The sequence below is a fragment of the Centruroides sculpturatus genome, unplaced genomic scaffold (genome assembly GCF_000671375.1).
Source record: "Centruroides sculpturatus isolate CEXI.00-Female unplaced genomic scaffold, Cexi_2.0 scaffold229, whole genome shotgun sequence".
Classification (NCBI taxonomy): Eukaryota; Metazoa; Arthropoda; class Arachnida; order Scorpiones; family Buthidae; genus Centruroides; species Centruroides sculpturatus.
The window spans coordinates 741,415-766,206 of NW_019384527.1; the positions used below are offsets into that span (position 1 = coordinate 741,415).

Sequence of the window (24,792 nt, forward strand, 5' to 3'; positions counted from 1 at the left end):
TACAAAAATAACAGCCTAATTTCGAACGTTCCGCTTTGTCGTTTTTTCATGTTCCTAGCTATAACGAATTATTATAAGATTTTGAATGCAAGTTAAATGGACTTATAAAGATTGCCATAATTTGCTTATGATATTAACACGCGATAATATCTCATACCATACATGTAATGATATGATAAATTCTAAACTGAGCATTTCGTTTAAAACCGAATCACAATCACTGAGTGTGTCTGATTGTTCCGTTTGATTTTTTAAGCTTTCGATGCATTCAACGTCAAATTGCAATAATACGGCCTTCGCTGCCTCGATTCTGCTTTCTCACCTTGTGTCTGATAAAGGCTTCGTAGTAAGCTTTAATTTACCTTTGATTAATTCCCAGCATTTGCTGGAACTTGAAGATAGCAAATAAATTTTCTGAATAAAACTAAAAAAATGTTTTTGCTGCCACAGAAGAATTAGCTGCGTCTACCAACAACAGATTCCAGCTATGACAACCGCAAATTGTAAAAAATGCCCTGGGATTAATATTTAATATTCGAGTTTTAACTCCACTATTTACCGGATACTTTACTGCGATACTTTAATTGGCTTTCTAGCCGTTGAGAATCGTGAAAGTAACTTAAAGCTCTGAAAGTAATTCTGAAACGGACAAAGCTCTGAAAAATTCCTTGAATTACCAGTTTGAACTGAAAGAATAAATTATTGTTTCATCTCATAATTATTACTTTATTAACATAATAATACTACACTAATATTAATATTGAGTCGTGTTTGTTGTCAATTATATCTGAATACTTTAGTGTTTGTATTACATCATTATTATATAATAAAATTTCATGAATTGAAACTTTATACGTAGTAGTAACTGTGTTATTTATAGTGTAAATAGCAATTATTGAAATTCTAAGTTTTATTAATTTTAATACACGAATTTTGGTAGACGTCCTTTCATAAAATATATTTTGAAATGAATTTTATTAGTTTCTTGCAGTAAATCGAACTTTTAAAAAATGTTGCTAGTAAGTAAATTATTCTTTGATATTTCAATAAACTAGAAACTGGAGATATATTTATTCGCGGTTTATTATTTTTCTTTACTGTATTGTGCGTTTAAATTTCCTTAGCTTCTTAGACAATGTTTTTAGCTTTCGCAGTGAAATTCTAGACACATCAAACACAAGCACTATTCAATAATTAATTATTGTCGATTAGAGAATTAAAATAATAATATATGAAATTTGTACATAATGTTAGTTGAACATATCCCGAGTATTTCTCATACATTTTAGCTCCAAAAGAAAATACGATATAATAATTGATATATCAAGAAATTACTACTCCAGATGTCATCGAAATATAGCAGGAAATCATTTCTCAAGCATCCACTGATTCCAGACATATATTCCATTATCAACTTTTAAGAAAATGAAAAGTTGCAATCCCTTTATACCCTTTGTATTTTCAAATATAAGCAAGATAATATTGATCTTGCCATTGCCATCGGCTTAGTGTAAAATCTTTTCTATAACAATACCAAACGTCGTTGAAGTGTACTTTCTGTCAAATATCTATGTATTATGTTCCCGCTTACTTATGGTTTTTATAAAAGTTCTACAACATTCGTTTCCCGTCACTGTATTGCAGTAGTTCAAACTGTGTCTCCTGAAAAACAAGGCTGAATATCATAATCTCTCTATAAGAATAGCTGACACTTGCGGAGGAGAATGTAAGCAGCAAATGTGTTCAAAATCTCATATATTACGAAATAGATAAGATAAACTTATAAGATCTTTTTTTGCTTTTAAAACTATTGTTCGAAGAATATACTTAAACCTGGAAGACATTTAAGACATTAAAGAATGGCGAAAATTCAATAAAAATGCAACACCAACCAAAGGAAAATTTTTTATTTTTATTTAAATGTTTGCTAATTACTATTTACAATAATCAAATAGAATTTTAAAAAGATCAAATTAAAAATATAATCACGATATTTTTTTATCAAGTATAGTGATTACAGCACGGCAAATTATACTCATTTTTTAATTCACGTGCAGCTTTCATTGAAGAAGTCATTAATCTTTTGTTCTCAGGCAAGGGAGAAGTAAATTTCCAAGCCTGCGAAGAACGTATCTGAAGACGTCCATGCATCTTGTCTCCTTCTAAACAAAGGTTATAAAAGAGTTTCATACATCAACAATCATAAGACTCATTTTAAAATATATTGTATATAATTAGTGAAATTATATATAAAATTTTAAATTTACTTAAATCTAAAAAAATAATAAATAATTCCAAATTAATATAACAACTCAAACATACAGTTTTAAATTATTTGTTTAATTTTTTAGAGTAAACCAGATTTAAATAAATAAAAACGAAAAGTTAATTATTGCAAAATTATTGCAAATAGGCTAAATTAAATCACATGATCACAAATGGCTGATTTAATTCAGTTGAAAATTTGGTACATGAAAAGCAAAAACAGTTATATGTAGGTACCATTAAAATAATAAATAAACGCGAAAATTCAATGGAATTTATGAACATTTCCAAACGCACTTTAATTAGATTCGATTATTTCAAACTTGCTGATTATAATTAGTAACATCTTTAAATGATAACACTTTCAATTCTAATACGGAGTTTTGAATTAATTAAATAATTTAAAGAATTACATTCAAACTCTGCCTATTTTGTTCCAATTACAATACAATATTGTAATTTTGTTTAATTAAATTTTGAAATCAAAATGTTGTTTATAGACGTAAAGATATTAATCAGTTCTTAAATACAAACAACAATAAAACACTTTCTCACTTTTTTTCCTGTAGAATACAATATTATAATTTAGATTAATTAAATTTTGAAATCAAAATGTTGTTGATAAACGTAAAGATATTAATCAGTTCTTAAATACAAACAACAATAAAACACTTTCTCACTTTTTTTCCTGTTTGTGGCTTGGATTCTTCTTCCACTAAACATCGAGAGCCACCATAATTGATTTTTTCCAAATCAGGAAATTCATTTACTATTTGGAATTTGTCCTTTTCGTTTTTCTTATTGTTTTCTGAAAAATCAATTATTTTATTTCAATTAAATTTGTATTTTTCATTAATTAAACATTATAATGCCGCCTTTAAATGTAAATGATATATTAAACAATTCTAGCAAACATAAAATAGTATACAAAAAAACATAAAATAAAACAAACATAATATAGTAAACACAAAATTAAAAAATTGCTTTTCATTAGCAAAAGTCTCTGTATACATTATAGAAAAATATAAAACGTGTTACTTTAATTTAAATTTTTTTATTAATATGATAAACAATTAAAGCGAATAATCTTTAAAAATTGAAGATGTGCAAATGCTTAATAATATACTTAAATTGTTTCAGAATTACTTTCATATATAAATTTAAGTAAGACAAATAAAAACGTTAAGTTATTCAAATAAAGAAAAAATCGGACACAAACTATCAAATATCAGAGATCTTACCTTTATTAAACTCTTCTGATCCGACTGCATCATTTGCAACATTTTCATTAATTTTTGAAACTTTCATATTTAATGAAAATTCGCTTTCATTAAACTGAATTGGTAAGAATTCATTTTCTATTATGTCTTCATTTGTATTAGGTAATTTTGTAATGAAGTTTTCTTCAAGTACTTTGCTGGGATTTTTGAACGAAGAAAATTCATCTACAATGTTTTCGCAATCGGACGCATGTAATTCGTCAAAAATTTCATCCATTTTGTTTGTTGAATTTAATTCTAATGATTTCACATGAACANAACAAAAATAAAGTTTTTAAATGCTTAATAATATATTTAAATTGTTTCAGAATTACTTTCAGTTATAAATTTAAGCAATACGAATAAAAACGTTGAGTTATTCAAATAAAGAGAAGTTCGGACATAAACTATCAAATATTAGAGATCTTACCTTTATCAAACTCTTCTGATCCGACTGCATCATTTGCGACATTTTCATTAATTTTTAAAACATTCGTATTTAATGAAAATTCCCTTTCATTAAACTGAATTGGTAAAATTTCATTTTCTATTATATCTTCATTTGTATTAGGTAATTTTGTAATCAAGTTTTCTTCAAGTACTTTTCTGGGATTTTTGAACGAAGAAAATTCATCTACAATGTTTTCACAATCGGACGCAGGTAATTCGTCGAAAAATTCATCCATTTTGTTTGTTGAATTTAATTTGAATGACTTCACATAAACAGGAGTCGACTCTAATTCACATTTTTCATAAACAGACAAATGATATTGATCCATTATTATAATTTCTTTCACATTACAGTTGTCAAATACGTCGTTTCTGTTTATGTTATGAGAAATTCCGTTTTCAATTGATATGATATCTGATTCCAATTCATTTTCTGTTATTTCTTGACTTGTATCAGATAATTCTTTAATTAAATTTTCTTCAATTATTTTTCTAGAATTATCCATCGAAGATAATTCGTCTGCAAGGTTTTTGTCATTTTCCGCAGGTAATTCGTCACAAATTTCGTACATTTCTGTTGTTAAATCAGATTTGTCTGATTCGACATCAACGGAAGACGATGTTGGGCTGATAAATACTAATTCACATGTTTGGTGAACCGGCAAATGATCTCGAACTATTATAATATTTTCATACATAGTACAATCGTCAGATACTTTGTTTCCGTTTATGGTATCAGGAACTTCATCTTCAATTGACATCGTATCTGATTCCGTGCTATAAGACAGATCATCAGATGTTTCCGATAGATCGTCTTCATAGTTAAACTCGTCCTCTTCATATATTACATCACATACTAACGAATTTTCTTCCAGCTCCAGAAACGCTCTATATAACGGTCGTAGTGGATAACCGCCGTTTACGATCGATGTGATTTGTGCTGGAGACAATGGAGTTTCTGGCACGTTCTTCTGAAAATAAGATTTCTAATTATTTTTTAAACATTAATTAAAGTTTAATTTAATAAACATTTAATAGTTTTATTGTAAAGTAATAGCCAAGCAAATTTAATATGTTCCTAGTCACCATAAAGTGATTGAAAATCTAATGAGCAATATATTACTGATATTGTATATATTAACCTACATTAATAAAAAAAATTAAAACACTATTCGCAATAATAAATTTATTTTTATCGTTTTTCCGTCTATGCAACGAATCATCTTTGCATATTTTATTAAAAATTACTTGTTTTGCATTAAGAATCCTTAGACATGAAACGTTTAATCATTGATATTTTTATGCGAATGAAAGTTCCGGTATATAATTTATTATTCACATCATGTAAATATATTTTTCAAACTTGATATTTTTATTCACTTTAATTTACGTTCTGTTTTAATAACTGCTTTCATGTCAAAGTTAATTGATAAATGTTTTGTTATTCTTACAAGCACTCATTACAGGAGATATTTTATATTTTAATAACATATTAACTTTAAAAATAAAAGAGCGAGTAAAATCATATGATAGTACATAAGTAATTTATACGGAATTAAATATCAAGTATAATCGTATTTTTAATAATATTTAATACGATAATAACGTGTATTTATCAATATTCAATGTTTTAATTTCAGAATTAAGAAATTTTCTGAAATGCTTTTAATTAAATTTCAACTTACAATAGGAAATTGTTTTGTAGCATCTAGTTCACAAGAAGTTTCTTCACTTGTGGTGTTTGTACTTATATTTTCAGACACTTTTTCGTCTTTGTCGTCTTTTAAGTCTTTCTCTGAATTACATTCTGCACAGCTGCTCTGCTCTAAGTGATTTTCGTAGTTTTGAATTTGATCAGAGTCTTTTACTTGAAACTCAGAAACTAAAGAGTAGAAAAGCATAAAAAATAATTTAGTAAATCAGTTTAGGAGAATACAAGACTTACATAAGCAATAAAAGTTGGATAAATGAAAGAAAAACTAAAATTGTATACATCGAATAAATATATCGAATCTGTACTTATCAAAGCTGTTTTTGAAAATTATTTGAGAATATTCAACTTTTTATGTGTATCTTTTTTTAATAATTTTAAAGCACGGCAAAGATGAAAACATTATTAGCATATATCATTTTATATTATAGTAAAAAAAGTCATTATATTATGTTGTGTTATGTGTAAATGCATTATAAAAGTATGAAGTATCATATTAATGATTGTCATGAAATATTTAAACAAAATAATTAACTGTTTAGTAGGTCATTATATGGAAAGCTCAACAGAATTCATTAGTACATTCTGAGAAAAAAAATATGAACATCTGTTAATCTGAAACGTGCGTTACAAAACCGTGTTATAAAAATTCGTTGTTTGTGAAAATTTATTTTGTTAATGTTAAATTCAATGTTTTGATCCTAATTTATTAACAATATTNAAAGTATGAAGTATCATATTAATGATTTTTCATGCAATATTTAAATAAAATAGTTAACTGTTTAGTAGGTCATTATATGGAAAGCTCAACAGAATTCATTAGTACATTCTGAGAAAAAAAATATGAACATCTGTTAATCTGAAACGTGCGTTACAAAACCGTGTTATAAAAATTCGTTGTTTGTGAAAATTTATTTTGTTAATGTTAAATTCAATGTTTTGATCCTAATTTATTAACAATATTGTTTAAATTTCTATATTCTTATATACTATTCTCAAAATTTCTTGAATGAACTTTATTCTTTATTGTAATTATAGTGGAAATAAGAGCTAAATAAACATAATCTAACATAAATAGAAAGGGATCAAAACAATGCTTACAATTTTTTTTATAGAAAAATGAATGGATATCATGAAGAAAAGTTATGTTTACTTAAGTTAATACTGGTATTGTCAGACAAGTTGATATACGGTTATTTAATATCTGTAGTTTACATATTTTAATTATTTATAAATCATATCTGAGTTTTATTATTATACATTGAAATCGAATGTATAATTCTCAAATTAGATCTAAACGCTTATTTCATAAAACACATATCTACGGAAAGTTGAAAGCGTTAACAGCAAATAAATACTGTACTTTCGTGAGTAAAGTATATCCAGCATTATTGATAAATAATATAATTTAGATAAAAGAGTAAATATGCAATAACATTTCGATTAGTGATTAAAACTGCTGATATATAGAAAGGATTAAGTTACAATTTATAGATTAAATACTAAAACTTTCATGTTTAATGTATAGTTGTGCTTTAATTTTTTATAAATCTGCTGAAAGGTGTAATTACAAAACCATACGAAGCTGTTAACAACAACCAACCGTAACTAATGAGATGATAGGTCATAGATTTCTACATACTTCTTTCTGATGCTTATGCTATCGATTTATTACTTTTTTATTGATATTTGTTAATCTACTTTTAATCATTTAAATCGGTTTATTAACATTTTTTAATTAAAATTTTTATACACATTCTGACTTAGACTGATAACTGTAGATGCAAGCAAAGACCACTGAGATGCAGCCTTGTCTTATCCTTATCTATCACTAGTTCTCAAATATTTATATGGAATACAGTTGTTCTTATAGTTGTTTGAATATTAATTCATTTCTATGGCTTTATTAGAAGAATGTTATTGATAAAATTTACCTTTAAGTTGCTGATGACGCGTTTCTGATGAAAGATGTGACTTTGGTTCTAATGGATTTGCAGAATTATGAGCTGTAGAGTCATATTTGAGACATTCTGTTTGTTCCTCGTTTTCAGGAAGTTCAAACTGCAGCTTTCCATTTTCGGTAGATTCTGACACTTCAGTTGGCGGCGAGTAATGCTGAAGTTCTACCGGCTGCTGATAGTCATACATATTTATTTCTGGAAGCAGCCAATATTCAGTTAAACTTTGTTGCTGCCCGTAATCAATTATTTCTGAGGCTTGCCAACTTTCGTTTATAATAGGTTGTTGCCCAAATGTATTATTTTCTGTAACTGGCATATTTCTATTAATATTTGGTTGAGTTTCATCTGCAAAAATTTCTGCAGCTGTCCAGTGTTTATTTATATCTGGTTGCTGACCATATTCAAATACTTCTGGAGTTGGCCATTGGTGATATATATCGCAATATGTTTTATATCCTGTATTTTCTGGAGCTGTCCAATCTTCATTTATAACTGGATAAGCTCCATATTGAAAATTTTTTGCAGTTGGCATATATTCACTTATATCGGAATATGCTCCATCTCCAATAGTTTGTGTATCTGGCCAACATTGATTTATATCCGAATTCTCCCCATATTTGACATTTTCTGGACTTGTCCAATATTCAGTTTCATACGGCAGTGGCCCATATGCAGTTACTTCTGGCGCTGACATATATTCATTTCTATCTGATTGAGAGCCATATCCACTATATACAGGAACTTGCCAATATCCATTTATAACCGGTAAAGCTCCGTATTGAACATTTTCTGCAGTTGGCATATATTCATTTATATTGGAATATGCTCCATATCCAACATTTTCTGGACCTGCCCAATATTCATTTCCATATGGCAGTGGCCGAAATTCAGTTACTTCTGGCGATGGATGTGATTGAGAGCCATATCCACTATATTCAGGAACTTGCCAATATCCATTTATAACCGGATAAGCTCCATATTGAACATTTTCTGCGGTTGGCATATATTCATTCATATTGGAATATGCTCCATATCCATCATTTTCTGGACCTGCCCAATATTCACTTTCATACGGCAGTGGCCCACATTCAGTTACTTCTGGCGCTGTCATATATTCATTTCTATCTGATTGAGAGCCATATCCACTATATTCAAGAACTTGCCAATATCCATTTATAACCGGATAAGTTCCACATTGAACATTTTCTGCAGTTGGCATATATTCATTTGTATTGGAATATGCTCCATATCCAACATTTTCCGGACCTGCCCAATATTCACTTTCATACGGCAGCGGCCCACATTCAGTTACTTCTGGCGCTGACATATATTCATTTCTATCTGATTGAGAGCCATATCCACTATATTCAGGAACTTGCCAATAACTAGTCGTATCTGCTTGTCTTTCATATTCGGCCATTTCAGGAGACGGCCAATAAGGCATGAATTCTGATTGTGACCGATATGCAAATTCCCCCACTTGAGGTTCATACTGCTGATATTCTGGCAGAATTCCACTTTGAGAAAAGTCTGTAGTCGGCCCATATTCAGGCATTTGTGACCACAAATCATATGGCACATAGAATAATGTATACTGAAATAACAGAAAAGAAATTGCTCATTAGTAAATTTTACTTTTGTTTCGTATCTGACGTTTGTATATGTAATAATCTATCAATATATGTCATTAAATTAAATATTAGTTATTCGTTTTAGAAAGAAATATGAGATAAGGACAATATTCAAAATAACTTATACTCATTAAACTTAAATCATTCTATAAAATTTATTTAAACACAGTTAATACTTTTCATAATATAAAGTGTACTTGTATAAAGGTATAAAATATCAACTGTCCCATTTTTCATTTTAATTAATGAGAATAACATTAATATATTACACATATGACTCAAGTTGAGAAAATTTCTTCCAAACTTCTCTGATAGTGTTTAATTATTTTTTAAAGTAAATTTAACTTTAAGTCAGGAATGTGTCTACTGAAAGGTGTAATAACTTTTTCTCCGAAGTAAAATATGATTTGGAGTAATCGAAAGATGTTACTCTATCTATTTATACACGTGTTCACTAATCTAATGTAAGAGAAAATCGATCATTGAAAATAATTTTTACATTTTTTTGTACAAGAAATATTATGAAAGCAGAAAATTTTACAAATAAATATGCATTTTTGGTCCCACTTCATTCTAATTTCTAGAGATGTTTTCATTGTACATCACGTTCATCACAGTATTTTATTATGATTTACGGCAATTATTAGCATTAATTGTAATTTTCTCTGTTTTCTATTACGAAATTTAACCAGCATACTCAAACAATTCTAGAAAACGGTTTCAGGTATGGAACACAACTTATAGTTGCTCCTTTTCGTTAATCCAAGTTTTAAATTTAAATGAAATTCATTAAAAATGATTAAATCATTTAAATTTCTTTGTTTTTCTTGTTTTTATGAATTTACTATTGTAAGATTATTGTACTTTTTTGTGAATTTCATATTACATAAATATATTGATATAAAATGAAATAGTATTTTTACGTAGTTAAAATTTAATATGAATTCATTAAATTTTCTAATAATATAAAATTCTCATTGCCGAAATAACTGTTACAAGTTCGTTGGACTTGTTTCGTAAATCATGTCTCAATAAAAGATAAAACTGTAGGTGTTAAGGATAATGGAGTAATTAATTTTGTTCGGTTTGCTAGTCTGATATATGTTTAGAAATTCTCGACTGTCTGTTAAATTTTTATATATTAAAAAGTCCTAATATTAGCTTTTATAAACTAAAGCAAATTAACACCAACTTGACATAAACAGCAAACTTAAAATGCTTGCTAAGGGTTCATTTTTGACTTCCTTGGCAAGCGATTTGAGTTTATATTTTATTTAGATATTATTTACTTTACTTTATCTAAGACGTAAATTAGAATTTCCAGATACACTCACCTGATAAGCATACACAACATAATTATTATATCCAAATGACGAATAACTTTCATTAGAAACGCACTGAAAATCTGTAAAGAAATATTTCCGAATTATTATTTATTTATTTTGTAATAATACACTTATTTGTATTAATGAAACAATAAATTGTAAGTAATGAAGTTTCAAGTCGTGATCAAGTTCTACGTAATTGCTAAACTGTATTAAGTTTATGGTATTGACTGGTATTATAAATAACGGTATTACAGTAATTATGAATTGTATTAATAAATAATAAAATATTTAATTTGTACCGAGAGATACCCTATGACTCACAACGGGTATCATCTCAGAGGTTGGAACCACAACCGATATGGCTCCAATTATCTCTCACATATATCTCTATGTGAGCATATCAGAGATAGAATCCATTAAAAGCATATTAAATACAATCCACATTTGTAATTCGCATAAAATTTGTTCAATACTAAGTATGTCATGAACAGAAAAAAAAACTTAAATATCAGAAATAAAAATTTTTGCTTATCATCTCTTCATTTCAATGTCTACGTTGTTATTATTTATATTTAAGCATTGGTTATTTAACAATATTTAACAGTTTCTATATTAATTAAATAAATGAATCATTAACATATTTTAATTATTGTTTGTTGTTATTGCTGTAAAATACGAATAACTCATGCAACAACTTTATTTCCTTAGCTGTATTCATCCACTATCTTGTCGAAATTGCCGCCATACATTTTCAATCTTAATTAATCTAATTTTAACAAAATGCGTAACTTTTATGTAATTATTACTTATTTTGGAATAATATTCATTTCCATTTTAGATAAAAACTGCAAATGAAAATTTATTGGTATTGTGATTATTTCCATATTTGTTTATTTAATACATCTCCACCAATGAAAAGTAAAACATATCCCGTCATCTTCCTTTAAGACAATTAAGATTTGATTTATAATCCAAAAGTTATTAATGATATTAAACATTAAATTGAAAGCAAATAATGCAGCAATGATGCTCATCGTGATACACTTTATAGGAATTTCATTCATGTTTTAAGCTCTTATTTAAATATGACACTAACATTGTTTATTATCGCATTATGGGCACGCTGTATACTAATGTGTATAATTACACACATAATCAGATAGTTTAACTTACTTTCAGCATTCATTTTCTTAAAATTATCTCGCTTTCGAAAAAATTGCATCCGAAAACAATCGCTTGTAAACAACAATCGGATTTTACAATTGTTTAAATTATATTGTTGGCGCTTTTTATTAGGGCGCCCCTAGCGGTGAATATGGAGGCCGATGTTTATTTTTCAGCTGGGTTTTCACATTATTTTAATGGAGGAAAGTCTCTGCCAACTTGTACTGTGCTGTTATCTGACTGTATATTTCAAAGGTAAAGAAACCTTACGTTTTGTTTACGCCATGTCTGGTTTCAATCAAGAACCTCGTAATGTGGTGTTACAGCCGACAGGATACTTAATGATATAAGTTACGGAAATTTAGATACAGCGAAGAGGGGTTCGAATAAGCTTGACCATAACGTTGGGTAAACTTACGGCTAAGATTGATAAAACCTTGGTAGATCTTTTGTGAGGTCGTCTCGTCTACTATCACGACGTAGTGTTGGATCCACTGATAGCGGGAGAGATTGCTCAGAATTTGAACGATATTTCGTCCGATGTCGATTCCGTTGCCGACTACGAAAGAAGATATATGCTGATGGAAACCAGGTGAAGATGCTAACCAAGAACGTAGACAGTGCAAGCAGTGGCGGCCTTAGGGGGTGGCGAGCAAGGCAATCGCCCGGGGCCTCGCTCTTGGAGGGGCCNATTTCGTCCGATGTCGATTCCGTTGCCGACTACGAAAGAAGATATATGCTGATGGAAACCAGGTGAAGATGCTAACCAAGAACGTAGACAGTGCAAGTGTCAGAGGTTTTGCGGAGGAGTCATCGGCAAGTCCGAAATCACAGTATCGCTTGCCAAAGTTAGAATTGCTGATGTTTGATGGTAACCCCAGAGAGTGGTTGAAGTTTTTGAGTTAGTTTAAAGGATTCTTGAAAATAAAGGTTTTTCAGCGGAGAATAAATTCCTGTATCTGCTCCAACTAAGAATAAATCCAAGATACGCAACCAGTTTTCCAAAAAGCAATTTTCTCAATTTTTTAGTGAAAATACGTAGTCTAAAGTTCATGCTATATGTTTATAAAGTACAGACAAATTACAATTATTCGATGATTTTATTCACTCAAGTTTTGTTCCATTGATTTAATTAGCCTACAGTTATAATTTCCTACTTGTGGGGAGATGCATTATATTTGAAACGAATGTTATGTCGAACAGAACATTTTTTTTTTTTTGAAAAGCGCCGCATAATTCAAGAAAGGAAGAAATAATTTATCTACTCACCATCTGCAAATATATAATAATTAAATTAAATATCAGTTCTAATATTCCATAGGAAATAATCATTTGAATGGTTGTGTAATTGCTGAATACACAAAAATAAATATGAGTAAATCAATGAAACTTTTTCGATAAGCTTTCAATAATAAAATTTCTTATCTGCAATAAATGTAAAAATAAAAAGTTCAAGTAAAAATTTTTCATTTTCTAACGTTCTCCGCGATCCGTGCAGCATATCAAGAACGAACATATCAAAGAATAGTTTTTAAAATTTAAATTTATCAGTGTTCGAATTATTGATCAGTGACGTACAATTGTAATAACATAAATAAATAATAATAAAGTATGCAAAAATATATAATGCATTGTAATATAACATAAGAAATATAAACAATTACAATAAACCCTAAATTCGTCGATTATATAATAATAAATTACTGTGTACTTTTATTCCTGTCGCGGTGTATAATAAATTTTGCATGCTGTTGATAAACTTTCTGCATCCTTATGATTAATACGTGTGTTCTTAATAGTATTTCTGTATACGGCTATTTTTTCTAGAGTAATTCCAGTGTTGGTTCTTGGAGGATTTAATAACGAGGTTGCGGCCGAAGTTTTCAATGCTAAAATGTGTACGTCGGACGTTCAGCGCCGCCATCCTGTAAGCTTAGATGTTTGATAATGGCGTTTGGAACATCAGTGGAATCATGCTCGACATTCCAAACGCCATTGTCAAACTTCTAGGCTTTCAGGATGGCAGCGCTGAATGTCCGACATACACGTTTTCGCGTAAAAAACGTCGGCCGCAACCTCGCTAATGAGTTTTGTCCGTCAACTGCGGTACATTATTCGGAAGCGTTGTGGTGCATTTGTCTTTACGTACGTCGCATTAATGTTCCTTGATCCTGGTAAACAGATTTCGGGATGTATATCATATGCATTTGCTGACCCTTGAAAAATTTAAGAAATTTCAATTAAGATATTTCAAAAGATTATTTAAGCTTGAACGTTCAGTGCTTGGTACTGTTGTAAGACTGAAATTAGGGAAACCTCCGCTTGAAATTAAAATTTTTAAAAATATTTTGTTATTTGGGTCTAAGATTATTGACCTTTGGCATCACATTCTTCGCTATTGTGTTTATGATTCTGTATTGTGGAAAGGAAATTTAAGCAAGAGAAATTGTGTGTTATCAACTAAAAATATTTTTGACAATTTAGGTCATTTTTGACCTGTATGACAACAATTTTGTTCTCCAGCGTTTTGAGGATATGACAGAAAATATAGAAAAATATTAACTGGTGAGCAAAACAAAAAGCTAATTGAAAAGCAGAATGAAGTGGTATTTAAAATGAATGGCTTAGCAATCGAAGAAATTAATAACAAACTTGAACAAATTTTTAGCTAGGGATTTCAATCAAGATATAATTGATAGACAACATGCCATTTTGGAAAAAGTTGATAAATTTGATTACAATAAAAGCCCTATTTTTCGCCAACGCCCATCTTACAACAGCGTTCGTCAGTCCGGAAAAACGGTCACGGGAATTAAAACAACAAGAAGTTCCTCAAATGTCCTCCTGGTTTACGACAAAAATGAAAACAATGACAGCAATCGGATTCGCAAACTATTGCAATAGAACATTCGGCCATTACATATAAAAATTGGCGTCGACAAAAATTAGGAAAATCGGTTGTGGGGGAGTAGCTACAGAAATAAAGAAGAAGGAGGATCTTGCACCTCGAACTGTATTAAAGAAAAACTACCTAATATCGTGACTAAACTCCCCAAGAAAAGAAAGCCCCACATAATTATTTATTCTGTCCCGATAGAGGAGAATCGCGAAAACATAATGAAAAAATCTATTTGCGTAAATATATGTGACGATTTCTATATATTAAATAAATTATTAATTTATATTAATTAATGTTCGTTTTTATTACTGTAAAATACGAATAACTCATGCAACATCTTTACTTCCTTAGCAATATGCATCCACTGACTTGTTGAAATTCCGCCATACATTTTCTCTTAATTAATCTAATTTTAACAAAACGCGTAACTTTTATATAATTACTAGCTGCAAGGACCCGCTTTCGCTGGATTTTTATTTGTTCGTACATTTGTATGTAATATAGTTTATATATATATATATATATAAGACTGTTTTTCTAAGTAATCTAGAATTTAGCTGCAAGGATCCGCTTCGCTGGGTTTTTATTTGTGGGCAAAAAGTAACGATAGTGAAGATTAAGATAATTACATTATAGCCATCTTACCCGTTTTCACAGAATGCAAGAATTAGGTCCCCCGTTTCCAGACTAATTAGAGACCCGGTCCCGATTCTATTTCTGAACGTCTCCTGTTCATGTCCAGTCAAACGAACTATTTTCAACGTTTCTGGAACGTTTACAATCGTTCTATAATCGAACCAATATGCAATAACAAATTCAAATTTAAAACGGTTCGAACATTTTTAAAATTGAAATAGAAAACCACTTTCAACCCCATATCTCCCGCACCCTTATAGCTATCGAGACGCAACCACCATAGTGTACGAATGGAGACTTGCGGCTACTACCACATACAAACACCATTCATGTGCGATGCGTAGTTTTGGCTGAAAAGTGAAATATAGGGGACACACACGTCCGTTTATATATATATATAGATTACTTATTTTAGAATAATATTCATTTGCATTTTAGATAAAAACTGCAAATGAAAATCTATTGGTGTTGTGATTATTTCCATTTTTTTCTATTTAACGCATTTGCATCAATAAAGAACATAGATATGGCGAAGAGGGGCTCGAAAAAGCTTGATAAAAACGTTCGGTGAACTTACGGCTGAGACTGATAAAACTGGTAGATATTTTGTGGGGTCGTCTGTTCTACAATAACGACAAACTGGTATGGTTAGATTCACTGGTAGTGGGAGAGATTGCCCAGAATGAGGCGATTTTTCGTCGGAAGCTCATTCCGTTACCGACTACCAAAAAAGATACAGGTGACGGAAACCAGGTGGAAGATGCTAACCGAGGACGTAGACATTGGCATATGTGAGGATCCGAAAGGGGAAGACAATTTTAAAGAAAATATTAATTTTAAATAGAAAATAATAAATTTTAAACTTTGAAAAATTAGTCAGAAATGCGAAGAGTAGAAACTTTCGTTTTTAGAAAGGAAATTGATTTCCTTTCCTACGGCCGATTCACGAGATGAGTGAAAAATGTGGCCTTTGCACACGTTACTTGGCCGTCAGAGAAGGCCGATATAAAAAAGACAATTTCCCGCCATTCGGAGCAGTTCGTCGAAAGGGATATTGCCACACAATTCCGGCGGTTTATCGAAAGAAATTATTGCCGTACTATACACGCAGTTTATTGAAAGAATTAGACATACGAAATACAGTAAGGTCTCGTTTTATGCGGTGGTATACGTTCTACAGGAAAGCGCATATAAAAAATTCGCATAAAAAAAGACTTTACTTGTCTTGAAAAAGTAGGGATACGTTCCGTAATTTTCTAAAATCGCATAAAACCAAAACAACGGGTTAAAATTAACTTAAAACCTCATAAAAAAGTTTGCAGATATTAAAAGAAATAGTCTGCTTAATGAATTACTTTGAATGTCTGAAAGAAATTCATATAAAAGCTTAAAATAAACTTGTATTCAAACTTAATTCAGTTAATTTTATTGAAAAGTAATATAGTTTTACATTTTTTTTTTGAATTTTTGGAATGTTTTTTAAGTCTCCAAATTTTTTAAAAATATTAAAAAATATACGGCCAGCTTCACCCTACTTTAAACCCTTGTCCTCCCGCGACGTTTATGAGAATGCCCCGGGAAATCCAACTCCAGCTGTGTTCAAGGTCATCCAGATGTATAAACTGACTCATCGGTGTTAAATTTCACAGAAGGGCAAGACAAAGGAAGTTAAACTTTGAAGCTTTTTCTTCAAAATTAACGCATTTCTTTCGTTTTTTTTAGTTTTAAGTATTTTTAATGTTTAATTACATTTATATCAAAAATTGCTAGGAACTAAAGCGATTAAGGTAGATCTAGCTGTCCTTTACATCCATAAAGGTTATATGTCAGTCGAACAAATGGAGTGAGCTTTGAGCGTCCCACGATTTTTGGAGACTGTCTATACGCGGGCTTCCTAAACTAGCCTATATGTATGTTTGTCCAAAAAAATTTTGGATGAAATACAAACCGCACAACTTCAAAATCGCATAAAAAAATCCGCATAAAACGAGACCTTACTGTATATAGTTCATCGACAGAAGTAGCCATTCATATTGGACCGAATTGACCATTCAAGGTGCTAAAAGAAGAATACATTCAAGAAAGACCCTCCTCATACGAAGAAAAGAATATATTTGTGAAGGTAGTATACCTTGTTAAAAGATTTTGTAAACTCTCTCTCCGCCAGATAGGTAGAATAAGTTATTAGATATGGTAGATAGTTCTCAAAGAGTGAGATAATTCCATTTGTATATCTTTAAAAAGATCTCATTAATGACTAAATTCCTCCCTGATTCGATTTGCCTCGAATACGCGTGTTAATCCGCGTTAAAAGACGATTAACTGGTGTCGGAAAATCCTGACAAGGAGAAGGGTGATTACGAGATTATCTCTCTCCGCCAGGGGCGTACCGTGGGGGGGGCGGTCCGCCCCCCACGCCCCCTAAAAAGTGCCGCCCGGCACTTTTTAGGGGCTGCAAAATTTCACAATAAGTAAAAATATTTCGTAAGATTTTGAAACATCCTAATCCATACTTGCATCGCGCCGGACATCTGGACAGTCCGCGAATCGGCTCGCTGGGTGAACTAGCAACTTTTTCAGTCAAGGGGGTCTAGCAAATCCTGTTGACCTTTTTTTTCGCCTGTATTATTTGTTCGCGATCATATAAATCGCTGCACTACCGACGATGTTTTCATTGCTTCTCCTCAGACAACGCTAAAATTTGGTCTCGTAAATTGCAATACCTAAGTAAGGGGGCGGCCTAGATTTTCCTCCGCCCCGGGCGGCTAACACCCACGGAACACCACTGCTCTCCGCCTTTTTATTTGAAACATAAGTCCCTCCAACACTCGATAGTTGTAGTAGTAAAGCCATCCTTGTAGACAACCGAGAACTGATCTAACGATTAGTCGCCGATTAAGCGGTACACGAGTTTTACGATCTCCGTACCCCCGGTTAGAATCTCACACATAGGCCTACATTGGCGCGCAGCTGCCGGTAGTGGCAATTTCCGTATGTCATGTCTATCCATAGCTTCTGGAGGACGCCTTGTAAGTAAAATTCAAAGGCAAAATATTCATTCAACTAAAATTTTATATTTATATTGTAGAGTGTTCAATTATTCATCTTTTACGTGTATTTATTGAAAAAGAACTTGCGATGTACTGTATTGTACACTACACCAATTTGTAATTTTTATTTGATTTCTGTGATAATACTTTCCAGTTATTAAATCAAAATTTTAATTTACGTAAAATGTGATCCAGAAAAATTTCGATCTTATTGAATGACTACTGCATTTTACGCTCATAGAATTGTGACCGCAGGGTCGGCACCTCTTTGGCGCCCTGTCAGGATGACACCATTGTGTCCCTTAACGGGCACAGAAAAAATTTATTGGCCGTTTATTTTTTCGTTACGCGAACGGTCGCGTTGTGGACTTCTAGTTCCGGGATGGAGGCGTACCGAGAGAACCAGAGGAATTACACTCTACCTCATCTAGACATAATACCCGTTTATTGTTCATACTATTTACAATCGCAATAGCTACCGTGTTTCCCCGAAAATAAGACAGTGTCTTATATTAATTTTCGCTCTGAAAAATGCGCTAGGTCTTATTTTCAGGGAATGTCTTATTTTTTCCAGGAAGGAGAATTCACATTTATTATTGAACAAAAAAATTCCTAAGTCGAACTTAGACGAGAATGACGTATATCCGATGTGTCGAACTGTCGCCTTTTTATAGCGTCATCATCATACTCGATGACCAATTAGTGCTTACTGAACCGTAGCACTATGCAAAGGTCATGTGGCGTGATTCCCGGCCGACCAATTAGCAATCACCAGCCGTAACGTTATGCAAATTTGTGATTCCCAAGCCATAGTCTTATGCAAATCAAGCCGTGTGGCGTAATTGTCTACTGACCAATCAGTGGCTATACTTTCAAAAAGCCAACGGCCACTTTCAACCATCTGTCGATGACCGTTACGACTAAAAAAAAACTTCGCTAGGTCTTACTTTCAGGGGGAGGTCTTATATTTCGCAATTCAGCAAAATCTGTGCTAGGTCTTATTTTCTGCGGATGTCTTATTTTCGGGGAAACACGGTATATACAATCGGTTTAATTAACATATCTAATTGTTTTTTCGGTTACCCGTATTCCTGAGAGAGAGAGAGCTCACATATATTTCGCGCGAGGATAAATACCTTGGTTTGAATCGTTGATTAGACTTGGGTTGAATCGTTGATTAGTCTTCACAAAGTTCTTTCGAACGTTGAAACGTTTTTCAAGTAGCACAAAGTTCTTTCTAACGTTGTCGGGCGTAGTCCTTTCGAACAGCGGCGATTAGACGAGTTCCGGGTAGCGGCTTATCCGTTTACATTTGTAAAATGCACAGTGCGCACTAATTTCCAGAGACTCACTCTTACGTATCGACCCCTCCTTTTTATAAAGGGGGTCTCGTTGGGTTTTTTCCACTGCCTTATTAGGACTGTTTTATTCCCTTGACCAATAGTCTTTTTCGAGATTTCAAGTGACACATTCGATGTATCATACTTGACAAGGAACTAAGTTCGTGGGAAAAGATTTTTATGTTCGTTTTTTTATATCGGTTGAAGTTATTTTTTTTTAAACTTTTCCTCCCTCAACAAAAATTTATTTAACGAATTTATTCCCTAAATTCGACTCTCACAGAATCATATATCCCCTTCCTCTGGCCTCTTTAATACTTATTTGTAAGGATTATTTGTAGACCATAGACCTTTAGGACTTTTTCTTGGGGCTTAACCTCTGGGAGGAGATTATCATTCCCCTCATTCAAAACTAGAATCTTATCGGTTTGAAGATAAATATCTTAAGATTAAAAAGAAAAAACTATGATAAAAAACTATGAAAACATGTATGATATGTAAAATCGTTAATTACTGAATAGTGTAGAGTAAATTAGTATAAATTACTGTGTAACTTTTATACTTGTAATTTAAGAAAATAAACAAATTGTATTTTATAACACAGTTTAGCTTGTTTTATTAATTCTAAAATATGTCCGTTTTATAAATAATTATTTGTTAACGTTCGTACAATGCAACATCAAAATCAAAACAAAAAAGGCTATTAATTATGTTTCTGTTTTCTCGACGCTTCATACTCTGTTGGAAGCGTGTGGTTAAATAACCTTTGTTCTGCTCCACTTTATATAAATTACTAACTTGCAACTTGAGACATTCTATTGAAAATGAAAACTTTGGAGGTAAGTAATTTAATGCTTTACAAACACTGTAACATACTAGTGCGAACACATTATTTTATATTTTAGACAGATATATTTTATAGTGAAAATATTTTGTATAACACTAATAATAAATTAAGCATACATTAATTTTATGATATATGAGAAATACTCGTATATCACGAAATTCGGACATCTCATCGTCCCGTTTTTATTTTCTTGACTCTATGATAAACATACAGTCATAGGCAGTGTAGGATAAAGTAACCACAATTTTCATTACTATAGTTTTTATTTTGATGTTTGACATTTTTATTTTTTGCGTGGGTAGTGCCTGCTTTATTTGTTAGTTTCTTTCGAAGATAAATTTAATTGATTGTCAACCACTCCATAGAAACAGCGCATTACGATTTTTATGTTAATTACTTTCCCGGCTGTTATATATTACAGAGGGAAAGTATGGCGATCGGTCAAAAAATGATCCCTCTTCATATTTTTACATTTTTCGCCATACATTTTACCTTGAAATGTCGAGAAATGAAAAAATGTTCGGGGCAAATTTCTGCATGTACAGATGTTAGTGTGTATGTGTGCGTGCTTAAGATAATTTTATAATATAAGGATATAAATTACATTTATTAAAGTGTTTATTCGGTGTAGTAAAAACGAAAAAACATTCGGAAGAGAATGATTGTGATTACAACACGCTAAAGAACGGCTCCTGTTTAAAAAACGTTGTTTTTTTACAATTTTTGTTTTTAATTCTTTTGCCTTTGTTATTTATTTATTATATGCCCTTGTTTATTCTAATTTTAAAAGATTGTTATACACATAATATTTAAATTATCAAAAATGTCTAACTGAAGACAGGGGCCATTGTAAAGCTGGAAATGCATTTCGAATTGGTAATAGTGGGCATGTATGTAGGTGTATGTGATTAATTAGTAAACTCTTTTTGTCAAGTGAGTCAGTATGACAAACCCTAATTACGAGGGTAGTCCCAGAAGTACCCGACCTAACAAAGAAGACACAAAAAATTTGGTAAAACATATCTTTATTTTTTGACATAGTCTCCTTTTAGCTCGATACACTTTTTCCAGCAATGTACAATAGCTTAGATCCCCTGTTTATAGTGAGAACTGTCGAGCTTCTGAAAATAGCCATCAATCGCAGACTCCACCTCTTCATTGTTGGCAAATCTTTTATCACCAAGCCATTATTTTAAGTTTAAAAAGAGAAAATAATCCAAGGGGGCTAAATCTAGCGAATAGGGTGAGGAAGCAATTTGAACCTTAATTCATTGTTTTTGGCCATCGCAATAACGGATGTGTGAACTGATGCGTTGTCTTGATGAAACAACACTTTCTTTTTCGCCAAATGTGGCCGTTTTTTCTTGATTTCATCACTCAAGCGCTGCAATAAGTTCGCATAATACTTGCCGTTGATTGTTTTTCCTGGGCGCATCCCAAAAAACTGACGCCATGACCTTGCCAGCTGATGAAACTGTTTTCGCCTTCTTTGGAGCTGATTCTACCCTTTCAGTCCATTGTTTCGACTGTTCTTTCGTCTCAGGTGTGAAGTGATGAACCATCATTCATCCATGGTTATGAATCGACGCAAAAACTCGGCTTTGTTGCTGCGAAACATTGTCAAAGACTCGATTGAAACATCCTCACGATGCTGTTTTTGTCCCATTGTGAGCAAACGCGGCACCCATTATACGCACAGCTTTCTCATGTCCAAATTTTCAGTTAAAATGCGATGTACAGCACTTTTTGAAATGCCTACCATGTCTGCCAGCTCTCGCACTTTGTGTTGACTGACATCCAATACCATTTTGTGGAATTTTTCCACCATTTCTGGCATGACTTGGTCACCTCACTTGGTCGACCACTACGATGTTCGTCTTGGCATCTCGTACGGCCTCGTTTAAACTCTGCCACTCAATATTTTGTTGTTGTAAACGAGGGAGCAGACTCCCCCAGAGTAGAACTTTGCTCAGCTTTAATATTGTTTGGACTGAAACCTTTTAAATGAAAGTATTGTATCACATAACGATGACAAATTTTTTCCATGTTTACAAATTCGCTGAGATTGTTCGCTATTTATGGCTGCCAAAAAATACTATACAACGTAACGTCTTCAAACTTCAAACTTAAGCTTTATAAGGTTGATACTTTCGAACACAGTCTTTTTTTTCAAACAAGTACCGCCATCTATGTCAGGTCGGGTACTTCTGGGACGACCCTCGTATGTATGTACACAAAAATTTGTAATAATAATAAGAGCAAGAAGCTATAGTGGTATAAAAATATATGTGAAGCGTGCATAGAAGGAAAGGCTGACAGACTTCCATTTATGAAAAAGACTACGACAATCTGAGTGATTAGGAGAGCTGTTGTATTCGTGGACCTGTCACTCCGTGCAATGTAAATAATGCAAAATATTTCCAAAGTATAATTGATGATTACTCGCACTTTATAAAAGTATACCTGCAGAAAAGTAAAAGTGAAGCAGTGTAGAATCTAATAAACTATATCAAACTATTCAAAGCGCAATTCAATCTGAATGTTAGCAGGATTAGGTGTGACAATAGAGGAGAATTCATCTCAAACGAACTAAAAACCTTTTGTTCAATCAGAAGTATAGAATTGGCGTATGCACCTCAACAGAATAGTGTGACAGATATTGAACAGAACATTAGTTGACAAAGCAAGAATATGCTCACTGACAGTAAGCTACCAAAGACTCTTTGGGGAGAAGTAATTAGATGTGCTGCTTACCAGATAAACGGATTTCTCACTAGTGCTCTTCGTTGTACTCTACTCTGTAATAGATGATACGAATCAGTTGATTTGACAAAATTAAGAGTTTTTGGATGTCGAGCCTGAGTACACGTATTACCGAAGGGAAATATACTAGAAAAAGAGAAGCCGAAATCAGAATGATAGGATACTGTAATAATAGATTTAAATTTTGGAATCAGAAAGAAAACAACATTATCAGTGCTTATGATGTTATATTCGATGAAAGGGCAAGAGACAAAGGAATGACATAAAAATAAGACAATGAACTCACAGAGCAAGCGATTTTACTCGTTATTAGCATTCAAAATTTTTTATGAAACTCATTCCTACACTCAAAATTAAGAAATTTTATAATAATTGAAAATATTTTAAAAAGTTTTAGTAATAAAATATCATAACAGATGGCGTTAAACACGCAGTTTCAAAGATTGCCGGAAAAGTTAAGCAACTCGCTGCTGGATTTTTTTTTAAATTGTCAGCAAAATAGAAATCATTCAGTCTAAATATTTTTTCTACTTATAAACTTTATTCAACATGAAAATGTATATCACGAGACATTCTATGACATGAAATGATGCATCAGTGTTATATTTTAGTGAGAAGAATAACAATGTTAATTATCAAGCAGTCAATGACATTATTTACAACTAATTTTGGTTCAATATTAATTGAGTATTTCATTTATTATGTTGTCAGTCATAATAAAAATATAGTTTCTACCGGTAACTGCACTCAATTAAAAATTATTAAATATTCTATGCTTTCTTTTTTTCTTTTTATTTTACTACTGCTTTCAGCATAAGTCTCTTTGCTAAATTAAAATATCAATAAATTTTCACCTGCGATTGTTTCGTTCTTCTAATTAGAAAGAAATTCTTCGTATCAATCCACTGTATTTACTTTTAATTCAATTCTAATTTGTAAGGAATTAATATCGAACAGTACAGAAAATTAAACAGTTTTTTAATGATAATTAGATATTAATTAAATCAAAAAACTGTATGGTTTTTTTATAGCTCCCATGCGGAAACTAGAATCAGAAAAAACCACGTAAAACCACGTGGCACTTTAGGTGTAACTTAACACATACATACCATTTAAATTGATTTCAGCTGTAAATCGTTTCGAAATTCTTTATTTATTTAGAAAATATTAATTGTTAAAACTAAGTTTGGTCTAGTGGTGTGCGGTAACGCGAAACGTTGGCGATCTGCCTACGGAGAAGCGCCTTTCGAGAGACTTTTTATGGGAAACTGGCCCCTCTTTAGGTGTTACTAACGTGGAGAAAATCAGGAAAACTCCAAGAAGTGGTTGGCCCGTTGCCAAGACGCCAACCTATGACCAACTATCACTATTCGGTGGTGTTATCCACTCGGTCACTAGTAGGCACTTAAAACTAAGCTTCCTAATTTGTTCCATTTTTGGCTCTTCTCGCTTTGTAATCACTATGATATCCGTTTTTTTCATATACAT

General features: G+C 31.7%; 1 protein-coding gene across 4 annotated transcripts; it reads right to left on the reverse strand.

The window, feature by feature from the left end:
• Positions 1–1,927: 1,927 nt before the first annotated feature.
• On the reverse strand, positions 1,928–19,709 carry LOC111622902. 4 transcript variants are annotated; one of them, XM_023365361.1, is made up of 8 exons: positions 19,491–19,709; positions 10,612–10,682; positions 7,620–9,240; positions 5,660–5,856; positions 4,251–4,945; positions 3,507–3,802; positions 2,946–3,073; positions 1,928–2,162 (listed from the first exon to the last, which is right to left on the reverse strand). In XM_023365361.1, exons 3-8 carry the CDS (start codon positions 9,199–9,201, stop codon positions 2,076–2,078), a joined length of 2,985 nt encoding a protein of 994 aa, XP_023221129.1. In that variant the 5' UTR covers positions 9,202–9,240; positions 10,612–10,682; positions 19,491–19,709; the 3' UTR covers positions 1,928–2,075. The 4 variants fall into 4 exon arrangements, with proteins under 4 accessions (XP_023221129.1, XP_023221130.1, XP_023221131.1 ...); XM_023365362.1 differs by lacking the exon at positions 19,491–19,709 and adding an exon at positions 15,314–15,346; XM_023365363.1 differs by lacking the exon at positions 19,491–19,709 and adding an exon at positions 13,039–13,598.
• Between the last annotated feature and the right edge of the window lie 5,083 nt (positions 19,710–24,792).